At 31.2% G+C, this 24,277-nt stretch overlaps 1 protein-coding gene and 1 pseudogene across 1 annotated transcript in view; both read right to left on the reverse strand.

The window, feature by feature from the left end:
- Nucleotides 1-11,265: 11,265 nt before the first annotated feature.
- On the reverse strand, nucleotides 11,266-12,803 carry LOC142332510 (cytochrome c oxidase subunit 1-like; annotated as a pseudogene).
- A 7,646-nt stretch (nucleotides 12,804-20,449) lies between these two features.
- The window catches only part of LOC142332280 (WD repeat domain phosphoinositide-interacting protein 4-like), a 31,494-nt gene continuing 27,666 nt past the window's right edge, over nucleotides 20,450-24,277 (reverse strand). Inside the window, exons 7-8 of the mRNA XM_075378613.1 lie at nucleotides 22,940-23,058; nucleotides 20,450-21,218 (exon numbers count right to left, since the gene is read on the reverse strand). Coding sequence (XP_075234728.1) covers nucleotides 21,109-21,218; nucleotides 22,940-23,058 — 229 coding nt within the window. The 3' untranslated portion in view covers nucleotides 20,450-21,108. The remainder of the gene's footprint in view (nucleotides 21,219-22,939; nucleotides 23,059-24,277) is intronic.

Genomic DNA, 24,277 nt, shown 5'->3' on the forward strand with positions numbered 1-24,277 from the left:
TTTTTGTCTGAGTATAGAAATATAATGTTTATAAGATTTTTTACTTGCTTAGTTTTTTTGGGAGGTGATTGTATAATTTTTTTTTTGTTAAGGTTATTTTTATTATTTATTTTTTGTGTGGGTTCGTGGGTCTTTTTCTCGTTATCGTTATGAAAGGTTAATATATTTATGTTGAAGGAGATATTTACCTATTACTTAAAATTATATTTTTTTTAGGGTTTTTTGTTTTTCATTATTTTAAGGTGATTTAAAAGTTAATAGTATTTTATACTTTTATCTAATTTCAAGTTATGTTGCTTTAAGCTTATTAACTTACATTTATCTCATAGTTTTGTTATTAATGGATTAATAATAAAAAATGAAAAGTAAATTGTTGTTAGGATTTGTCCTGTGATGATATATGGTTCTTCTACTGGCCGTGCACCAATTCATGTAAGTAGAATAAATGTATTAATTATTGTTCAAAATATAATTTTATTCATTGGGTAAAATGATCTTGTTTGAAATTTTTTTTATTGAAAATGGTTGTGATATAATGATTATAATTGTTATAATTAGTGCTATTACTCTTCCTAACTTTCTTGGGATTGATCGTAGAATTGCATATGCAAAAAGGAAGTATCATTCTGGTTGAATATGGGGGGGGGGGAGTTCTGAGGGGGTTAGCTGGTGTAAAATTTTCTGGATCTATAGTAAGGAATGGATTTATGTTGATTGTTGTTATAAAAATTATTATTGTTATTGATATTCCTATAATATCTTTGGTTGTAAAGTATGGATGGAATGGGATTTTATAGATGTTGTTTTTTATACCTAATGGGTTCAACAACCCTGATTCATGAAGAAATGTTAGATGTAATATTACTATTATTGATAGGATGAAAGGTATAATGAAGTGGAATGTAAAAAATAGATTTAGTGTAGAGTTATCTACTGCGAAACCTCCTCATACTCATTGTACTAATATTTCTCCTATATACGGAATAGCTGAAATTAAATTTGTAATTTCTGTTGCCCCTCAAAATGATATTTGTCCTCATGGTAGTACATATCCTATAGATGCTGTTGCTATTAATGTTAATATAATTATTGATCCAGATATTCATGTTTTTTTTAGTTTAAATGATCCATAATATATTCCCCGTCCTGTATGTATAAAGATTAAAATAAAGAATAGTGATGCTCTGTTTGCGAATTATTCATCCATAATTCACTTCTCATACTCTGAATAATTCTTTTAAATGCTGTCAATTCTTGGCGAGTAATGTATTGCTAAAAATAATTCTGAAATGATTTGAATTATCAAGCATATACCTAGCAGTGAACCAAAATTTCATCATAGTGAAATATTTGAGGGTCTTGGCAGGTCAATTAAAAAGGAATTTAGTGGTCTTGATTTTCGTAATGGTTTAAACATAAGTTTTTTTTAATGGTCCTTCGAATGTTCTTGCAATATTATTTACTGAAATTATTGTGATAATTAAAATTGTTATTATTGTAAGTGTGATATTTATTTTATAAATTCTAAAAAATTTTCTTGTTGATTTTTCTTCAGTTAGTTCGGTTATTATTTCTTTTGTTTCATTTAGTTTAATTATTGTTTCTATGGCTGGATCTAATTTATTTACTAATATTGTTATTAATATTGAGGTTGTTCAGATAATCAGTAATTTTGTTCTTGGTTTAAATTTTTCATTTGATGCAATTCTTGATATGTATATAAATATAATTATTAGTCCTCCTACTGTTGTTAAGAATATAATATATAAGTATCATGATGATTTAATTAGTATTGAGTGATTTCTACTTATTAAGGCTGTTTAAAAATTAATATTGATCCTAGTGATATAGGGTGTTTTAGTATTGGGGATAAAATAATATTTGATATAATTATATATTTTGTTAAATTCAGTAAGTATTTTAATATAAAATATTAGTTTTGGATACTAAAGATGATTTTTTCTTTACTGATTTTGTTTAGATAAATTTATTTTAAATTATGATTTACAAAATCATTGTTTTTAAACTATCTTAAACTTTTACTTATGATAATTACTTATTTTTTGGTTATTTTTTTAGATTAATTATGTTTTTATTTATTCGTAAGCATTTTCTTTTGTGTCTTTTAGGTCTTGAATATTTGTTACTTTCTTTCTTTTTTATTTTTAGGTTTATAGGTTATTTTAATTTTGATTATTATTTTTTGATTATTTATTTAGTATTTGGTGGGATGGTGTTTTAGGGTTATCTTTACTTGTATTTTTGATTCGTAATTCTAGAAGAGATTATTTAGATAGATTATCTTTATGTTAAAATTTATTTTTTTTTTTGTTTTCTTTAATCCTTTTTTGTATATTAAGTACATTTAGTGGGTTTATTTTTTGTTTCTGTTTCTTATTTTTTTATAATTTTTAGGGTATCATATATTTTTTGTTGCTTGAGTATTTGAATTTTTATTGTTGTTTTATTATCTGTTTATTTGCATTATTATTTTGATTTTTTATTTTGATTTTTTATTATTTTAAAAATATAAGTCTTACTTATATTTTTTGTTTTCATTTTAAATTGTTTTTTTTATAGTTTTGGATTTTATTGTTATTGATTTTTTTATTTTTTGAGTGTAGATTAATTCCTTTATTTGTATTAATTTTTGGATGAGGGTATCAGCCTGAACGGTTAAGAGCCGGATTTTTTAAAAATTTTTATACTCTTTTTGGTTCTTTTCCCTTTTTGTTTAGAATCTTTTATTTAAATAGTTTTTATGGTTATTTTAATTATTTATTTTTTGATTTTCTTTTAAATAATTATTTAATGTTTATTATTTTATTTTTTAGTAAGGTTTCCTTTATTTGGATTTCATTTGTGATTGCCCAGGGCTCATGTAGAGGCTCCTACTTCAGGTTCTATAATTTTAGCTGGTATTATGCTAAAGCTTGGAGGATATGGCTTTATTCGTTGTTTGGGTTATATTTATTATTTTTTATTTGATTATGGTTATTTTTTTATTAGTATTTGTTTGTTCGGTTGTTTTTATATTAGAATATTTTGTATAGTTCAGAGAGATTTAAAAGTTCTTGTTGCATATTCTTCCGTTTGTAACATAAGTTTAGTTATTTGTGGTTTATTTACTATAACTGGTTTAGGGTTTGTTGGTTCATTATCTTTTATGGTTGCTCATGCTTTGTTTCTTCGGGTCTTTTTTATTTAATTGGTGTTGTTTATGATCGGTTGGGAAGTCGTAGATTTTTTATTGTTAGGGGTTTGCTTAATTATTTACCTTCACTTAGCTTTTTTTGATTTTTGTTTTGTGTTATGAATATGTCTTGTGCTCCTAGATTAAATTTATTTTCTGAGATTTATTTAATTATTTCTATTTTGAGATGGTGATTTTTTCAATTATTTTTTTTCTGCTTGTTATAGAGTAATAATTTTTTCTTTAACTCAGCATGGTTTGTATTCAGGTGATTTAATTTTATTAATTCTTGATGTGTTCGTGAATTTTATGTTTTACTTCTTCATTGTTTTCCTATTTTTTTTAATAATATTTGATTTGTTTTTTTTTATTTGCTTATTTATTTAAATTAAACATTTTTATTTGTGATATCAAAGATCGTTTTGAGGATAGGCTATGTTTTTTTGTTATAATCTCTTTTTTTTGGTATTTATTTATTTGAATATGATTTTGTTTTTTTTTTTTTGAGAGGTTATTTTTTTCTAATTCTTTTTCTATGAGTTTATTTTTATTTTTTTGATTGGATTTCTTGTTTTTTTTATATCTTTTGTTTTTTTAACTAGAGGTTGTGTTTTGTTTTATAGACTTGGCTATATGTCAGGTGACTTAAATTTAGTTCGGTTTTATTATTTGGTTTTTTTTTTTATTTTAATACTGATTTTATTTGTTTATTATTAGGCTGAGATGGCATTGGATTAATTTCTTATTGTTTAGTTATTTATTATCAGAATAGAGTTTCTTTATATTCTGGTCTTATTACTTTAATAATAAATCGTGTAGGTAATGTATTTTTAATTTTATGTGTCGGTTTATTTATTAATTTCGGTTCTTTTCATTATATTTTTTATATTTATTTTTTTAATGATGATTTTATTTATTTAGTTTTGTTTGCTTCTTTTTACTAAAAGTGCTCAATTTCCTTTTTCTGTTTGGCTACTTCTGCTATAGCTGCTCCGACTCCCGTATCTTCTTTGGTTCATTCTTCTACTTTAGTAACTTCTGGTGTTTATCTTATTATTCAATTTAATTATTTTATTTATTTTTGTGATACTTATTTTTTTCCTTAGTTACTATAATTTTATCTGGCTTTGCTGCTTGTTTAGAAAATGATTTAAAGAGGATTATTGGTTGGTTTTTCTACTCTTAGACAGTTAGGATTTATATTTTTCATTCTTTCTCTTCGGTCTTTATCTCTTTGCTTTATTCATTTATTAATTCATGCTATTTTTAAGTCGTTACTTTTTTTGTGTTCTGGTATTTTTATTCATTGTTTTTTTGGGAGTCAAGATATTCGGTTTATAGGTGGTATTTCCAAGCAATGTCCTTATGTAAGTGTAGCATTTTTTGTTTCTTTAATTTGTTTATGTGGGTTTCCTTTTTTTCTGGATTTTACTTGAGGGATTTTATTTTGGAGTTTTTTTTATGTTTTTTATTTTTATTTTTTATTTTTTTTGTCGGGGTTACTTTTATTTATAGTTTACGTTTAATTTATTATTTATTTTCTTGTAATTCTTTTTTTTCCTTGTATTAATTTTTCTTACAGTTTTTATATAAATTTCTCTTCTTTTTTTTGTATTTTTCTTGTTTATTTGTGGGTTCTTTTATATTTTGATTGTTTGAGGATGATTTTTTTTATTTTGCCTTTTGATTTTAGGTTAATTCCTTTATTTTTATTTTTTGATGTTTTTAGTTTTTTTTATTTTTATTTTGGTTTGATTTATTTTTATTTTTTTAGTAATATATGATTTTTGAATTTTTATTCTTCTGGTTTTTTTTTTAATTGATTTTTTATATTTTATTATTTTAGATATGGATTAGTTGATAGTGGTTGATTAGAATATTTTGTTTCAGAGGGTTTAATTGGACTTTTAAAATGGTTAGGTTTTTTTTTTGATAGGTGTACTTTAAATATTCTTAGGATTTTTTTTTTCTCTCTCTGTTCGGGTAGCTTAATTAAAAGCTTAACATTGAAATTGTTATTATGAATTGGACATTTACAAAATTTATTTATTTATACATTGAAAGTGTATTGTTTTTTTTAAACTATATAAATAAGAATAAAGTGGTTTCACTTGAAAGGTAGTTAGCGGCTCCTTTACTTTTTATTCTTTTAACTGGATATTATCAATTTTTTTCATTAACAGTGAATAGCTTTTATTTTAGCTTCAGTTAATTTGAGTATGAGGGTTATCCTTAATATTAAGTCAAAATTAATTGTAATCTTACTTCTTTACTCTAAGAGAAATTGATCTTTCAATATTTTTTATTTGCAAAGTAAATGTTATGTTTAACTATTCTCCTTATTTTCTTCATTCTAGTATTCCTATTTTTCATTCGTGTATTAGTCCTATGATAAGAATTGTAATTGCGATTGTTGATGAAATGAATCATTCATTTATGTGTATTATTGTTTTTGTTGAAAATATTGGTATAATTATTGAGATTTCGATGTCAAAGAGTAGGAAGGTGGTTGCAATTAAGAAGAAGTGGGTAGAGAAAGATTTTCGTGTTGATGATATTTTAGAGAATCCACATTCAAATGGTGAATTTTTGTCTCGTCTTTTTTTTTTTTTTGAAATTAATATTGTGACAATTATGATTATAATGATGATTAAGCTTAGTGATATTATTGTTAAAGTAATTTTAATTTTATTAATCTATTAGTTGGAGGTTAATTATACTTTTTGTACTAAAAAGATTTAATTTTTATTTTCCTCACCAGTAGATTGTGATAGGTAAAGGAATAATCAGATTACATCTACAAAATGGCAGTACCAGATTGCGACTTTTAAGTCCTATATGATGAGTAGCTGAAAAGTGTATTTTTGTACATCGTGCTAATGAAATTATAAGAAATGTTGTTCCTACAATTATGTGAATGCCATGGAATCCTGTTGTTAAGAAGAATGATGACCCATAAATTGAGTCTGCTATTGTGAATGTTGATTGTTGGTATTCTCATTTTTGTAAGATTGTAAAATATAGTCCTCCTACCATGATTGTTAATATTAGTGACTTGTTTGATATGGATAGTTTATTTGACAAGATTCTGTGGTGGGCTCATGTTACTGTAATTCCTGATGAGATTAGAATAATTGTGTTTAAAAGTGGAATTTCTATTGGATTAAATGGTTTAATTGACTTTGGTGGTCAATTTATTCCAATTTCGATTGATGGGCTAAACTTAAATGGAAAAATATTCAGAAGAATGATAGGAAAAATATTATTTCTGAGATAATGAATATAATTGTTCCTATTTTTATTAGTGATTTTACTTTATTTGTATGATTTCCTTGGAATGTTGCATCTCGGGTGATATCTCGTCATCACATTATTATGGATAGTGTTGATATAATTATACCTATTACTATTAGGTCATATTCTTTTGTTTGAGTTCATTTTACAGTTCCTGTTAATATTGTTATTACATTTATTGATAAAGTAATTGGTCATGATCTTTTTGAAACTATGTGAAATGGATGAGTTTTTTTCATAGGGTACTTCTCTAGAGTAAAGTGTTACAAGCGTTGCAAAGCCATAAGCTTGGATCACATTCTACGAGTCGGAGCGTGGAATGTTAGAAGCTTGAAAAAGGTTGGTAGGCTAGAAAATTTAAAAAGGGAAATGGGTAGGATGAAGGTGGATATAGTAGGAATTAGTGAGGTTTGGTGGGAAGAGGAAGGCGACTTTTGGACAGGTAATATTAGAGTAATTAACTCAGCGTCAAATAATGGGCAGGCAGGAGTAGGTTTCGTGATGAACAAGAAGTTAGGGAGGAGAGTGGAGTATTTCAAGACGCATAGCGATAGAATCATTGTAATAAGGATAAAATCAAAACCTAAACCGACAACGATTGTTAACGTCTATATGCCTACAAGCGCCCATGATGATGATGAGGTAGAGTATGTATACGAAGAGATTGATGAAGCAATTAAACACATAAAAGGAGATGAAAATTTAATAATAGTTGGAGATTGGAATGCAAGCATTGGAAAAGGCAAGGAAGGAAATATAGTGGGTGAATACGGGCTGGGCAAAAGGAATGAAGGAGGGGACCGACTTATAGAGTTTTGCACGAAGTATAATTTAGTAATTGCCAACACCCAATTTAAAAATCATAATAGAAGAATATACACTTGGAAAAAGCCAGGCGATACTGCAAGGTATCAGATAGATTATATCATGGTTAAGCAAAGATTTAGAAATTAACTCGTTGACTGCAAAACTTACCCTGGAGCAGACATTGATAGCGACCATAATTTGGTGATAATGAAATGTAGATTGGGGTTTAAAAACCTGAGGAAAAGGTGTCAGATGAATAGGTGGAATATAGAGAAGCTTGAGGAAGAGGAGGTAAAGAAGATTTTTGAGGAGGACATCGCAAGAGGTCTGAGTAAAAAAGATAAGGTAGTAAATGTAGAAGAAGAATGGGAGAATGTTAAAAAGGAAATTCTTAAATCAGCAGAAGCAAACTTAGGCGGAATAAAGAGAACTGGTAGAAAACCTTGGGTTTCAGACGATATATTGCAGCTGATAGATGAACGTAGAAAATATAAGAATGCTAGTGATGAAGAAAGTAAAAGGAACTATCGGGAATTAAGAAATGCTATAAACAGGAAGTGCAAACTGGCGAAAGAAGAGTGGATTAAAGAAAAGTGTTCAGAAGTGGAAAGAGAAATGAACATTGGTAAAATAGACGGAGCATACAGGAAAGTTAAGGAATATTTTGGGGTACATAAATTAAAATCTAATAATGTGTTAAACAAAGATGGTACACCAATATATAATACGAAAGGTAAAGTCGATAGATGGGTGGAATATATTGAAGAGTTATACGGAGGAAATGAATTAGAAAATGGTGTTATAGAGGAAGAAGAGGAAGTTGAGGAGGATGAAATGGGAGAAACAATACTGAGATCTGAATTTAAGAGAGCATCAAAAGAATTTAAGAGAGCACTAAATGGCAGAAAGGCTCCTGGAATAGACGGAATACCTGTAGAATTACTGCGCAGTGCAGGTGAGGAAGAGATTGATAGATTATACAAACTGTGTGTAATATTTATGAAAAAGGGGAATTTCCGTCAGACTTCAAAAAAAGTGTTATAGTAGTGATACCAAAGAAAGCAGGGCAGATAAATGTGAAGAATACAGAACAATTAGTTTAACTAGTCATGCATCAAAAATCTTAACTAGAATTCTATACAGAAGAATTGAGAGGAGAGTGGAGGAAGTGTTAGGAGAAGACCAATTTGGTTTCAGGAAAAGTATAGGAACAAGGGAAGCAATTTTAGGCCTCAGATTAATAGTAGAAGGAAGATTAAAGAAAAACAAACCAACATACTTGGCGTTTATAGACCTAGAAAAGGCATTCGATAACGTAGACTGGAATAAAATTTTCAGCATTTTAAAAAAATTAGGGTTCAAATACAGAGATAGAAGAACAATTGCTAACATGTACAGGAACCAAACAGCAACAGTAACAATTGAAGAACATAAGAAAGAAGCCGTAATAAGAAAGGGAGTCCGACAAGGATGTTCCCTATCTCCGTTACTTTTTAATCTTTACATGGAACTAGCAGTTAATGATGTTAAAGAACAATTTAGATTCGGAGTAACAGTACAAGGTGAAAAGATAAAGATGCTACGATTTGCTGATGATATAGTAATTCTAGCCGAGAGTAAAAAGGATTTAGAAGAAACTATGAACGGCATAGATGAAGTCCTACGCAAGAACTATCGCATGAAAATAAACAAGAACAAAACAAAAGTAATGAAATGTAGTAGAAATAACAAAGATGGACCACTAAATGTGAAAATAGGAGGAGAAAAGATTATGGAGGTAGAAGAATTTTGTTATTTGGGAGGTAGAATTACTAAAGATGGACGAAGCAGGAGCGATATAAAATGCCGAATAGCACAAGCTAAACGAGTCTTCAGTAAGAGATATAATTTGTTTACATCAAAAATTAATTTAAATGTCAGGAAAAGATTTTTGAAAGTGTATGTTTGGAGTGTCGCTTTATATGGAAGTGAAACTTGGACAATCGGAGTATCTGAGAAGAAAAGATTAGAAGCTTTTGAAATGTGGTGCTATAGGAGAATGTTAAAAATCAGATGGGTGGATAAAGTGACAAATGAAGAGGTATTGCGGCAAATAGATGAAGAAGAAGCATTTTTTTAAAATATAGTTAAAAGAAGAGACAGACTTATAGGCCACATACTAAGGCATCCTGGAATAGTCGCTTTAATATTGGAAGGACAGGTAGAAGGAAAAAATTGTGTAGGCAGGCCACGTTTGGAATATGTAAAACAAATTGTTAGGGATGTAGGATGTAGAGGGTATACTGAAATGAAACGACAAGCACTAGATAGGGAATCTTGGAGAGCTGCATCAAACCAGTCAAATGACTGAAGACAAAAAAAATCATTGAAATTGCTGTTTCGAATGCTGTTAAAATTATTTGTATTAGTAGAGTAATTATTAATATTTTTATTGATGATGTATTACCTAATAGTGTTATTAATAAATGGCCTGCAATTATATTTGCTGTTAGTCGTACAGCTAATGAGATTGGTTGGATAATGTTTCCTGTAGTTTTGATTAGAATTATTATTGGTGAAATAGCTGAAGGTGTTCCTTTTGGGTAGTATATGTTTGAATATTTCATTTGTAAAGTTTTTCCTTCTATATACTGTAATTATAATTCACCTAGGTAGGGCAATTGATATTGATACTACTAAGTGTCTTGTTGATGTGAATACATATGGGATTAATCCTATTATATTTCTGGTTAGGATAAATATAAAAATTGATATTACTATAATTAATATTTCTTTTTGGTCAGTTATTGATTTAAATTCATTTATTAATTTTTTTTCTATTAATTTTGTGAATATATTTATTCGAGATTATTTTGTTCAATACCATTTTGGTAAAATTATTGTTGTTATAAAAATAATTATTCAGTTTCTTTGTAATAGTTTAGTTATTGGGTCGAATGTTGAGAAAAGTCTAGTTATCATTTTCAGTTAATATTTATTTTTCTTTTTTTTTATGTTTGTTATGAAGAATAGTTTTGTTATGTTTATTATAATTGTTATTGTTGTTGTTATTAATATTAGGTTTCATATTATTGGTGACATTTGTGGAATCAAGAGGCACATTTTATGTATTTTTTATTTGACAATTAAATGTTTTTTTTAAACTAGCTTCTTTCATTAAGAGTATTCGATGTTTACTATATTTTGGTTTAAGAGACCGTTACTTTCTTTCAGTCACTTAATGTTTGAATTTTTTTTTATTGTTTTATTCATTTAATAAATGATTTTATGTCAATTCTTTCTATTGTAATTGGTATAAATCTGTGGTTTATTTCACAAATTTCTGAGCATTGTCCAAAAAAAAACTCAAGGTGTTTTTGTTATTAATCTAATTTGGTTTAGTCGTCCTGGAATTGCATCTATTTTTACTCCTATTGATGAGATAGTTCAAGAGTGGATTACATCTGATGATGTTACAATTACTCGAATTTGTGTTAGAAATGGGATGGTTATTCAATTATCAACTTCAATTAATCGGAATGAGGTTAAATCATTTTGTGGTTTTATATATGATTCAAATTCTATTTTTTTTTAGTCTTGAGTATTCATATGATCAATATCATTGATGTCCAATTGTTTTAATAGTGATTGATGGTTTAATTATTTCTTCTATTAAATATAGAATTTTAATTGATGGAATGGCGATGAATACTAGAATAATAGCTGGTATTGTTCAAATTGTTTCTATTGCTTGATTTTCTGTTAGTAGGTTGTTTGACATTTTATTTTTTGTTATTGTTATTATTATAATTGTTACTGTTGTTGTAATGGATAATAGAATTATTATAGTGTGATCATGGAAGTTTATTAGTTATTCTATAATTGGGCTTGCTCTATTTATTATATTGAATTTTATTCATGATGCGATTTCTAAGGAAATTATTTTTTAATTTATTAATGAATTTTAAGTTCATGGCAATTTTCTGCCACTCTTAGAATGGTTTTGAAACTGATGGTAGTTCATTGAATGAGTGTTCAGGGGGTGGTGTACTGGAGAATCATTCAGTTGATGATTTATTGTTTTTAAAAATTGTAATTTGTTTAAATATCATTGATTTCATATGATAAATATAAATATTATAATTCTGATTATTGAAATAACGGATCCTATCGATGAGATTATGTTTCATGTTATGTAGTTGTCTGGATAGTCTGAGTATCGTCATGGCATACCTGCTAATCCTAGGAAATGTTGTGGGAAGAAAGTTAAATTAACTCCAAGAAATATAGTTTAGAATTGAATTTTTAATCATTTTTTATTTATTCTTATACCTGTTATTAGTGGGAATCAATGAATAATTCTTGCTATAATGGCAAATGCTGCTCCTATTGATAGAACATAATGGAAATGTGCTACTACATAATATGTATCGTGTAAAATAACGTCAATTGATGAATTTGCTAAAATTACTCCTGTTAGTCCTCCAATTGTAAATAGGAATCCAAATCCTATTGATCAGATTATTTGAGGTGATTTTTTTTTGGTTATTCCTTGCATTGTTGCATTCATCTAAAAATTTTAATTCCTGTTGGTATTGCAATAATTATAGTTGCTGATGTAAAATATGCTCGTGTATCAATATCTATAACTACAGTAAATATGTGATGTGCTCATACAATAAATCCTAGGATTCCGATTGCTAGTATTGCATAGATTATTACCAGGTGTCTGAATGTTATTATTTTTCCTCTTTCATTTGTGATAATGTGAGAAATTAATCCAAATCCTGGTAGAATTAAAATGTAAACTTCCGGGTGTCCAAAGAATCAAAATAAGTGTTGATATAGGATTGGGTCTCCACCTCCTGTTGGATCAAAGAATGATGTATTAAAGTTTCGGTCCGTTAATAGTATTGTAATTGCTCCAGCTAGTACGGGTAGGGAGATTAATAGAAGAATTGCAGTGATTAGTACTGATCAACAGAATAGCGGTATTTTTTCTATAGTTATTCCTTTTGGTAGTATATTTATTGTTGTTGAGATAAAGTTAATTGCTCCTATAATAGATCTTAATCCTGCAATGTGAAGTGAAAAGATAGTTAAGTCTACTGATTGTCCTGAATGTGCGATTTGGGCTGAAAGGGGTGGGTAAACAGTTCATCCTGTTCCTGACCCTGATCCTACAACTGAACTTGAGATTAACAATGTGATTGATGGGGGCAATAATCAGAATCTTATATTATTTATTCGTGGGAATGCTATATCTGGTACTCCAATTATTATTGGTACTAGTCAGTTTCCAAATCCTCCAATTATAATTGGTATAACTATATTAAAGATTATAATGAATGCATGTGATGTTATGATGGTATTATAAATTTGATCATTTTTAATTATTGATCCAGGTTGTATTAATTCTATTCAAATAAATTATTCTTCTTATTGTGCCTAATATTCTGGCTCAAAGATTGAAGATGAAGTATAGGGTTCCAATGTCTTTGTGATTTGTGGAAAATATTCATTTATTCATTATGAATGGGATGGCTGAGTTAGGTGATAAATTGTAAATTTATTTAAGGTTAATAACCTCTCATTATTTATTTGTCTTATATTCAATTATGATCCTGTATTGCAAATATAGTGGTGAATTTATTTGCTAAGGCTTATTTATAATAATAATAATTTATTGCCCTGAGGTAGATAATCCCCACGTCCGGAACACAACATCTACGTTCCACGTCCAGGGCGGCAACAGCTGTACTCACGTACATTACATATAGCTGGCTAACGGGGTTCCGAGTATTGTTTCTCGGATATACTTTTCTCGGCCGATTTTCATCTGCATGCCGAATTAGAGGACTGGATTTCGCGGCCACCTGCAGATACGAAATTTTTACTGATTATGGAAATGGATTGATACTGCTTTTAGAGCTGGCGATGTGGCGGCCACGGTCGAAGTTATTTGCAGGTGTAACGGAGACCTTTCGTTGTCCACATGCCCCCCGCGATGGCAAGCATGTAGTTAAGGTGCCCATGTTGTTCGGGGCATGGGAGCCCTGAATGCCTCGGTGTGTAAGGGCCTGGAGTCAGTGCAGAGACTGCGCATCCGCTCTCTGCCAGGACATATGCCGGTTCCACCGGAACGGACCTCCAGGGTAGGTAGCCCTGGAGTGGGGGTGTACCCCGGCGGCTAGCCTTACTACAGAAGGGATTAATTGTTCATGCAAACTGAACAACTAAACGTGACAGAGGGTTCACGTAAACATCCTCGTCTAGAACCAGCCGTTTCGCCTGAGGCAAAACGGAGAAAAAGTGCAGAGTCAAGAAAGATTGAGATTGACGCTAGGAAAAGCTTACAAAAAGCTTTTTTTAAAAGTAGTAATGTACCGAAACCCAAATATTTGGTCATTACAAAGGAGGATGGAAATTTCTCGAGGGTGAGTCCTTTTCTCATCGCTCGGGAGATAACAAATGCGCTGGTGGCCCTGTAAAAGAAATAAGGAAGACCTTCATGGGACTTCATGTTGAGACTGTAAATGATGTCCAGTCTCAAAAGATTTTAGGGCTTAAAAAGATTGGAGAACTGGCTGTACATGTCGATCCCCACGGTACGCTCAACACCTCAAGGGGTGTGGTCGTCTGTCGGGATCTTCTAAATTGCACGGAGCAAGAAATTGTTGAGGAGTTGTCATCGCAGGGAGTAATAGAGTGTCGCCGATTGAGCATGAGGAGGAATGGCGAAGTCCTACCTTCAGCCTCTCATGTTCTCACATTTAACCGGCCTACCTTGCCGGAGAAGATTAAAGCGGGGATACATCGATTGGATGTGCGGGCATTTATCCCGCAACCAATGCGATGCTTCAAGTGCCAACGTTTTGGCCACACCGCTATCAAATGTGAGAGAACGCAAATATGCGTGTGCGGCGAAGAGGTGCATGAGGGAGAGCCGTGTAAAGAGCATCAATTGCAACAATTGATTACATTTGCATCAATTGCAAGGGACAGGATTCATGTAGATCCAGGAATTGGCCTGTCTACAAAGAAGAAGTAGCTGTGCAGGAAGTTAAAACCCTGCAGAAAGTCAGCTACATCGAAGCCAGAAAGATTGTTAACGCCCGCAAACCTAGAGCAACAACATCTTATGCTCAGGCTGCGGCTACTGTTCCTGCTCCTGCTCCAATTGCTGTAGATGAGACTCAAATTATAAATAAACTTGCGCCTACTTTGGCTAACATGATTGAGAGGATCATCGAAAACAAGATGAAACCTTTCAGCAATAAAGAATTTGTTAAGCCAAAGATAGTGGTACAGCCTGCTGAAGATAAATCTGTAAAAGTGAAAGTTGCTCCTGCAGAAAAGAAAACGGACTCCAAACCAGAATGTAAAGTCCGTCTCAGCGAAATTCTTAATGACAAGAAAGAGTGTGTTATAGAGGCTGCAAAGCCTCCCGCAACTGAGGTGACCTCTAAACCACAGAGGCCACAAAATATCACACAGGGGGGACGAGTGTCCCCCCTTCCACAGGCGGTGACCGGTACGACCCCTGTGTCTGGGGGCGGCCAGCTTGCCGCCTCTAAATCGGCGCCAATCCATGCCCGTCGTCGTCGGCGGCTTCGGTGGTCTCCGATTCGGAGACCGGAAGCTACACCGGCGACGACGTTCTCCACGAACACGATGCTGTTCGATAGATGGAGAAAAAAAGGAAAAAAGGGTGGCCGAAAGGAAAACCCAGATCATAATTTAATTAAAAATTAGCGAGTCGATTGTACAATGGAACATCAATGGATGTTTTTCAAACATCCATTGTTCATGTACGCTTGGTACATGATGTAGACCCGATTTGTATATGTCTGCAAGAAACGCATTTCCGCCGAAATGAAGATTTTAAATTAAAAGGATTCGAAATATTTCGGCGAGACCAACCGCCAAATGTAAGAGTTGGAGGTAGAATAGTTAGAGGTGGATATTAACATCGACTAGAGCTACCACCGAAGCGGTTGTTCTAAACACAAACCTACAAGCGGTCGCCGTTAGGATGAAGCGTCCGCTTCAGATCACTGTCTGCAGCATATACTTGCCGAATTTTGATTGGAATAAGGATGACATAGCAAGATTAATTTTTGAGCTTCCCCCACCTGTTTTACTGGTGAGTGACTTCAATGCTCATAATTCTCTTTGGGGATCGGATCGAATAGATCCCCGCGGAAGAGAACTGGAAGGGTTCCTGATGAATTCAGAACTTATTATTTTAAACGATGGATCAGGAACCTTTTTCAATGCCAGAGATGGATCGACGTCCTGTATAGATCTTGTACTTATAAGCGGATCGATAGCACCGAGGTACAGCTTCCATGTCTTAGACGATCTGCATGGAAGCGATCATTTCCCGGTGCAAATTGTAACTAATGTTACAAGAACAATATATCCCATCCCTAAAAGATGGTTATTTGAAAAGGCAGACTGGACGAGCTTCACAGCTAGAACGATACTCCCTGAAACAACTGAGACGATGTCGACCCCATAACAAATGCAATAATTGAGTCGGCATCGAGATATATTCCCAAAGCATCTGGGAAACTTACGAAGAAACCCGTTCCATGGTGGAACGATGAAATAAGTGAAGCTATTAAAAGAAAGAAAAGAGCGTATAACGCCTTCAAGAAGCGTCCTAGCATAGAAAATCTTGTTGCCTTTAAAAAATACAGGGCGTATGCAAAACGTCTTATGATTGACTCGAAAAAACGATCCTGGCAGCAATACGTGTCATCCATTGACAGAACCACTACTGCATCAGATGTTTGTAGGAAAGTGAAGGCGATTTGTGGGCGTAAAAATTTTGCTCCCATAACTAGCCTTCAAGATGAAGATGGAATTAAGGATACTCCAAACGAAATAGCAGAGCTATTGTCCAATCACTTCGAGAAGGCCAGCAAAACGGCCAACTACGAGGAAGGTTTTTGAACCAAAAAAGAAGAACTCGAAGGTCTACTAAATTTTAGAACTGAGTATAATTACTCATATAATGTACCATTTAAAATGGAAGAATTCGTGAAAGCGTTGGAAAAAGCAGATAACACAGCTGCTGGTCCGGATGAAATCCATTATAATGTGATCAGGCAGCTGAATACCACTGCAAAACGCAGATTATTAGAACTTTATAATCAGATATGGCGGGATGGAACGTACCCGCAGCAGTGGAAAAAAACTCATGTAGTTCCAGTACCAAAGAAAAATAAAAATTTAACAGATCCCAATAGCTAGAGCCCTATTTCTTTAACGTGTGCTATGGGAAAAATATTTGAAAAAATGATTAATAATCGACTCGTTTTGGAAAAAGAAAACCTGATATCACCGTATCAAGCAGGTTTTCGGCAATACTATTCTACCACTGATCAAATGATCAGCTTAGAGGACGTTATATATAACAGATTCATTACAAGGAAACATTGTGTCGTTGTCTTCTTTGATCTTCAGAAGGCTTTCGATATGACCTGGCGTCATGGTATAATGCTCCAGATACATGAATGAATTCGTGGCAATCTGCCTATACTGCTCAGCAACTATATGAATGACCGTACCTTCCAAGTACGCGTCAACAATGAATATTCATGTGAAAGAATCTTGAAAAGTGGCATACCGCAGGGTTCGCCGTTGAGCGGTACCTTGTTTACCATTGCCATTAATAAATTGATATTAGCCATTCCAATAGAAATCAGCAAAAGCGTCTATGTTGATGATCTGGCAATTATGTATGCCAGCAACAAGACTGCTATGGTGAGGTACAAATTGCAACGAGCGATCAATGCTCTAAATGAAGTTGCAAGGAAAAACGGATTCCAATTCTCACCAGAAAAAACGTGCTGTGTACACTTTTGTAGTAAGAGAATTCCTCATCAAAATCCTGCGTTGAATATTGATGATAATCCAATACAATATAAAGACAATGTAAGATATTTAGGACTAGTATTGGATAAATCCCTTACATGGGGATTACATATACAGGACTTGAGTGATAGATGCAAAAGAGCCCTAAACATTATAAAATGTCTATCGAACTTAAATTGGGGCTCAGACAAAGAGACATTATTGAGATTGTATAAAGCATTGGTTCAATCTAAACTAGACTACGGATGTATCGTATATTCATCCGCTAGAAAGTCGCATTTAAAAAAGTTAAACGTAGTTCATAATAGCGGAATAAGATATGCAACTGGAGCTTTCCGCACAAGTCCGGCGGCTAGTCTGATGTCTGAAGCCGGAATAATGCCACTACATTATAGAAGAGATCCTTTTACTAAGATACGCAGCAAATATATGGGCTTATCCTGCCCATATAAATAATAAACTTTTATTGCATCCTATGGCTGCATTATACGAACGTCGTGCTACCTATTCCAGACCAGCCGGAATTAGGTACCACGAATTAAGAAGTAAATACGAAATTGCCTTTCCAGATACATTGGCAATTTCTACTAGAGAAATACCGTCATGGCTCTTGCAAGCGGTAAATACAAGTTTGGATCTCTCTCAAGGAGAAATAAAAAAGAAACCGGCAGTGATCATCCAACAGGAATTTTTGGCAACCGTCAGTAGTTACGAAGAACATGTTAGAATTTATACTGACGGTTCTAAAACCGAACATATTGTTGGATGCTCAATATATGTAGATGGAGAAGCCCACTTTTGGAAACTGCCAGATGTGGCCATTGTCTACACGGCAGAACTCACTGCAATTCAGCAAGCTCTTCGCTACACTGAACACTATTGCGAAGAGAGAGTGTTGATATGTTCCGATTATTTAAGTGCACTTGTCGCAATTCGGAACAAGAACATTAAGGATATCCTAATTGCAAACATCCTGTTCATTTTATACGTTCTAAAACAACGAGGACAGCGATGCGTATTTGTATGGACTCCGGAGTATGCTGGTATTCAGGTAATGAAATCGCAGACCAAGCTGCCAGAAAGGCAACAGTCTGCGATGATTTGTATGCATTTCCTGTAAGAGTGGCAGATGTTAAAAACCGTCTAACAAATATAGTAAAAAACAAGTGGAATGCTGAATGGAGGAGTTTAAATACAAAATTAAACTCAGTAAAAACTTCTCCTTATAAATGGAAAGGCGACTTTAAGTTGACTCGCCGTGAACAAGTAGCGGTGACCAGACTTAGAATCGGTCACACGCGATTAACAAATTTATATTTGTTAACCGGCGAAGTGAGACCAATGTGCGGTGTTTGTAATAAAACACTGACAATCAAGCATCTAATATAAGAGTGTACCATATATGAGGACCTCAGAAAGAGGTTCCGTCTTAGAAATAATATTAGTGCTGATCTGGATAATGGAAATGAAGAAAATATAGTTGCATTTTTACACGCCAGTGTACTTCTTAAAAGTCTATAAAATGAAAGTTTAAAGCTGTGATAAAAGAATCTCTAAGCGGTAGTTTTATATATATATATATAAAGAAAGAAATGGTATTGATAAGTTGAAATTTTAATTTCATGGTCTTTTGAGAACCTTATCTCAAATTTTAATATTGGGGCCCTTTACACCCCTTAAGTGTTTGTGATTGTCCTTGTCTTTTATGTCTTAATGTTTATTGTGAAGTTTGTGTTTTTAAATAAAATGTAAGGGCCCTTTACATATGACGATCCTGATGGAGATAATAATTTCTTTTAAAGAATGTGACGAGGGCTAATGACCTTAGCAGTCGATGCCCATAAAAATTCAGGAAAAAAAGAATTTATCTTTGAAGGTTAATAGTTTCTTTAACTTAAATCCTTTATAGGTTTTAATTTAGGTTTTATAAGCAATCTTTATATTTTATTTTATTTTTATGCTGGTTCTGTTACCTGAACTGTTTTTCAGTAGACTCTTTTTATAGATTAGGTATTTTTAAATACTGAACATCAATTTTCATATAAGTACTTGTTACTCCTCTTCTACATGTAAAATTAGTAAGGCAAGTGACTGGACAAGAAACGTTTCACCACATATTATGTAGAAATACTTACTACCACAATTACTATTTCACAGAGTAAATGTAAGCATCTATAGAAAAAGCATAAATTTTATAGATTTATAAAAAAAAAAAAGACAGAAATTTCTATTCTTTATACATAGTAGTGCTATAGCGAAAGAAACTTTTACAAGTATGTATATTTTTTAAATATCAAATTTGGTAAATAAAAAAAGCATCCAAGGTAGCTGAACATCTAATAGAAAATAAAACACATAACGACATAGTAAAATTTGGGAATTTTAGAAATAAATAATAATATTAATGAATTAGAGTGATTAGAAAAATATTGCAAATTTAAACACAAATTAGTAAATTCACAGGCAAACTGTAAGGGGAATATTTTGTTTAACCTTATCACTGGTTTACTCGACTTTAGTCCATAGCCATTTAAATTTTTCTCCTTCCATTGCTTTAAGCAAGTATAATTTTTAGTAAAAAAAAAATTTGTGACAACTTATAAAATATATTTATTATTTAACACTCATCTGTTAATAGTCGCATCAATTTTGTTTATATTCATAATATCTGTCTAACCTGATGTTTGGTTTGTTTTTTTAATAAAATTTTAAGTTTTTAGTTTTAAATAAATATTTTAAAATCCCATTTTTTTTATTTTTAACAAATAGGCACAATCTTACGTTTTTATTTGATTTTGCTTACACGCTAAAAGGTTTTTCAATAATGTGTCATTTCCTTTTTAATAATCGACTGTATTTTGATATAGTTCTTCTGTTTCATAAAATTGTATGATTTAAATCTAAAAATTACTAATAAAAAATTAGTTAACATTTGTATAGAGATTCAATGTAGCTGCTCATTTGTTGGTCGATGTAAAGATGATTTTAAAGGAAATTTCTCGTAAAAAAAAATCTTTTAACAGAGAAAATTCAATTTTTTAAAAAACATATATGGATGCATCCAAAAATTAAAAAGTAGTAAAAACTTAAATTAGCTGATAAAAATGGCATATTAGTACAGGTAATGTTGTAAGAGTTGTTAGCTCATTACAACATCCAGAACCTCAAAAAAAATTTCAAGGATAAATAGAAGGAACAAAGTGTTCATGTCTAATCAGTGCAGTAATTCCAAGGAAAATTTTTAAATTGGTATTAAAATTAAGAATATTTTATACATATTTAAAAAGAGAAATTTATTTCTCGTCAAATTTTTAATTAAATAACAACTTATGCACACAATAATTATGACTTAAATTGATGGTGTGTATGTGTGTGTGTGTTGTGTTGTGTCTGTATATATATATAAAATATAAAGTATTTACAAAGTTTTACTATATTACAAATGATGAAGACACATACATTTATAGTTATAACACTATCCAGTAAAAAATTAACAAACACTTTTTTATTTAAAATGAAATATATTATTTTACAAATGACCACTGAAGCTGACAATAATGCAAATATATAATTTGTCTGTACAAAACATATATATATATATATATAAATATATATATATATACATATTCACAAATGTAAAAAAAATTAGTTATACACAATAATTATTATTACGGGTATATAAAATTTCTATTAGAATATCAACAATTATAATTTTTACAGATTTTAGATGCAGTATAAAATTTAAAATCTATTACTATTGTATTATTGTTATGTCTACACAATAAAATAAACAATATTTTTATTTATTTAATGAAAGCTTACTGTTATTTTTACTCTATATACATTCACATACACACTGAAATTGACTTGCACACTGAAATTCTTTCACACACAAGAAAATACATGAAATAAAATTATCGTTTTTTTACACAAATAAATAATAAAAATAATTAATAATCATCATCATCACAAACATCTAGATATACATCAAACGCTTCTCTATTGCAGCTGCCATCTGAATTAAAAACATATTTGTGAAATGTACCATCAAGGCAAATAGCTGAAACATCATAAAAGGAAAAAATACAAATTATTAAACCGTATTATAATCTGAATTGAAAAGATCATTAATTGAAGGCTGTGAAATAATTAAAATAGGAATTTATTTAAAAGGTGTACTCCTTGTGATCCAATTTGACCTGTCGCTTTTTCATTGTTCAGATCATTAAGGATGTCACATTTCGGAATGGCAGTTGGATGAAATAAATTTGTATCAAATAAGCATATACTTATCCATAAATGCATGATACAGCTGTATCACTGTATCATTACATTCACATAATGTCCTCTCAGCATGAGAAACAATAGAAATCATAGTAAGCCACATCTGAAGAGTTAGATGCTCGGAAACCTAGAAATTACTTGTTAGTTTTTGCAGCTAATACATCATAAAGACAGCAGATAATTCTTGATAATAATATATATTAGCTGTTGTTGAGGATTCATGATGGACAAAACACGGCAGTATAAAATGTCTGGTGACACACTTTGTTCTCTATATTATTTTTATTTTATTTTTTAGTCACTCTCCATGAAATCAGACAGCTTTTCAAACACACCTCCAAGGGGATAGTCATCCCTGAACTTTTTCTGACATTTTGGTTTGTATAATTACAACCAACAATATCAGCACCAAATTCTGTGCCTGCTCGTTCTGTAGCATAGTCTGTGATATTTTTTGGAGGGGCTTAGTGAGCCGAATTCTCTCAGGCATCCTTCCCAATGCTGCATGTCACACGCAAGTACAGTTTGCTCTGCAGCTTCCTCTCTCCTGCAATGGTCATATTCAGTAGAGTGTCTAAATACCTAAATGCACAGATATGCTTTAAACTTCTGTAACAGGTGAGAAACTGGATTAAGCTTCCAGTGGAGTCGTTTCTGGAGGTCCAGGATCATCAATCTATGAGTCCATCTAACCTCGGTCGACTGATCCCATCTCTCCTGCTAACTGCAAAGGAATGATGTCTCCATCTCAGTTACCTGTTCTGAATTATCTATCTGATTTCTGTTTCTGAAATTAGAGCTTCCCATCAGCCATCTCTAATCAAGTGAAATAAGATAAGTATGGATTTCTTAATTACCATTGATAATTTTAACACATTAAGTAGAAACTAAAATTGCAGACTAGAAAATTTTATATAATTTTGGATTCCCTTTAGATTGCTCCTCTGACGATGAAACTAGATAAAGCACAATTATGAATTTTTGATTTAAATAATGAAAATACTGGAAACATTTAACAAAAGTATTATGTAAAAAATGAAACTTTTAACATCTTATATTAGCTAATGCATTCTATTCGCAGATAGAATTTTAATATATCAATTGCAAGAATTACATATTAATTTGTAGGAAAAGTAACCAAGATCAGTTTTCTTAATCCTGAAAGAGCAATGAAATTCAGTTTAAAAACTTCAGTATTTATATGAACAGATACTTCAGCTAGGGCAACTATGTGTCTAACATGTTCACTTAGTAAATAACGATTTTTATAAGGATTATCAGATTTGAAATATAACCATCTCAGACAGACATATATATTTCCTGGTTAGTGTTCTGTATATGTAACAGAAGAAATTTAACATTTAACTTTATGATCTTAAAATCCCTGTATGCTTAGACTAAAAATTGACACCTAAAAAACTATTTTTTTGTAAAAATTACAGTTCCTCTTACATTTCTATAAAAAGGTAGTGAATTTTGTTAATTAGTATAACTTACCAATAACTGAACTTTGTGGACCAAATGCACATATACAAGCGCATTCAGGAGGCACTGTGAAATTAGCAAGAGCCCATTGTGATTCTACATAATTACCGAGAAAACCCATTTTTGAAAACCTGAAATTAATAACATATGACAAAAATACAAAATAGTAATCAAACTTATATACAATACAAACTAAAGCTTTATTTAAGTCAGAAGATTGCCACCAAAACTTTTTTTTAAAGACTTATCTTGCAGCAGTTTTCTTTCTAGATGTGTGTCCATCCACCATGGATGTTGAGCCTTAGTGTGTCCTCTTCTACCTATTTTCTTTATTTTTATATGACAAATCAACAGTCAGATTTTTCTTCACTATGTAAATTGAAAGCAAGATATTAACTATACCTTTTTTTTAACCTGCAGAACCACCGTAAGGTATTACTTCAGGGTATGGCATGTATGAATGTAAATGAAGTGTAGTCTTGTACAGTCTCAGGTCGACAGGTCCTGTGATGTGTGGTTAATTGAAACCCAACCATTAAAGAATACCTGTATCCAAGATCTAGTATTCAAATCCATATAAAACTAACTGCCTTTACTATCTAAATTATTTTAGGTTTAAAACAAACGATCAAACCTAATGAAAATAGATTTTTACATTTTTAATACTTTTAGAAGTAAACATTTGTTTTCTTCTTATGGGAGCCCATGGAACTAACTTTGCGACCGAATTCAAAACAGATCACAAGATGTTTTAATAACAAATATTTTTCCTATGTTAAATATAATTTACATGAAATTAGAAGCATGCAAATAACAGAAACTTGATTGTAAATGTATGTTTTTAATTAATTACATCATATGAAACAATGTAAAAGTTTTTTGCCTGCATATAAAATACAAGTGTTATGAATTTGGAACAAAACACCTTTGGAGCAGCCATACATTTGGATCTTTTTCTCTTAGATGAAAATGTATGTAAGAGACAAATTTCATCAAGATGAACTATTTTTATGGGAACCGGTACCACAGATCCTTGTTAACTTTTTGTTTCGAATCAATTTCAGTGCATCAACCAAACCTTCCCCTTTATCACATTTCTATTTTAATTAATAAATACAGCTTGAAATATGCTAAAAGATGGCTGGCATTTCTAGAAGTAGAATAAAGTAAACTACTGGCAATTCTAGAATGAGATTCATAAAAGTGGCTGGCATTCAAAACGCTAAATTTAGATTCATAGATGAAGTTGTTCTGGGAAAAACCAAAAATGAGTTAGAAAACATTTTGAATGGTATTGATTTATTGCTAGTACAAAAATTTAGTTTGAAAATAAATAACAGTAAAACAGAG

Source organism: Lycorma delicatula, chromosome 11 (assembly GCF_047948215.1).
Source record: "Lycorma delicatula isolate Av1 chromosome 11, ASM4794821v1, whole genome shotgun sequence".
Lineage (NCBI taxonomy): Eukaryota > Metazoa > Arthropoda > Insecta > Hemiptera > Fulgoridae > Lycorma > Lycorma delicatula.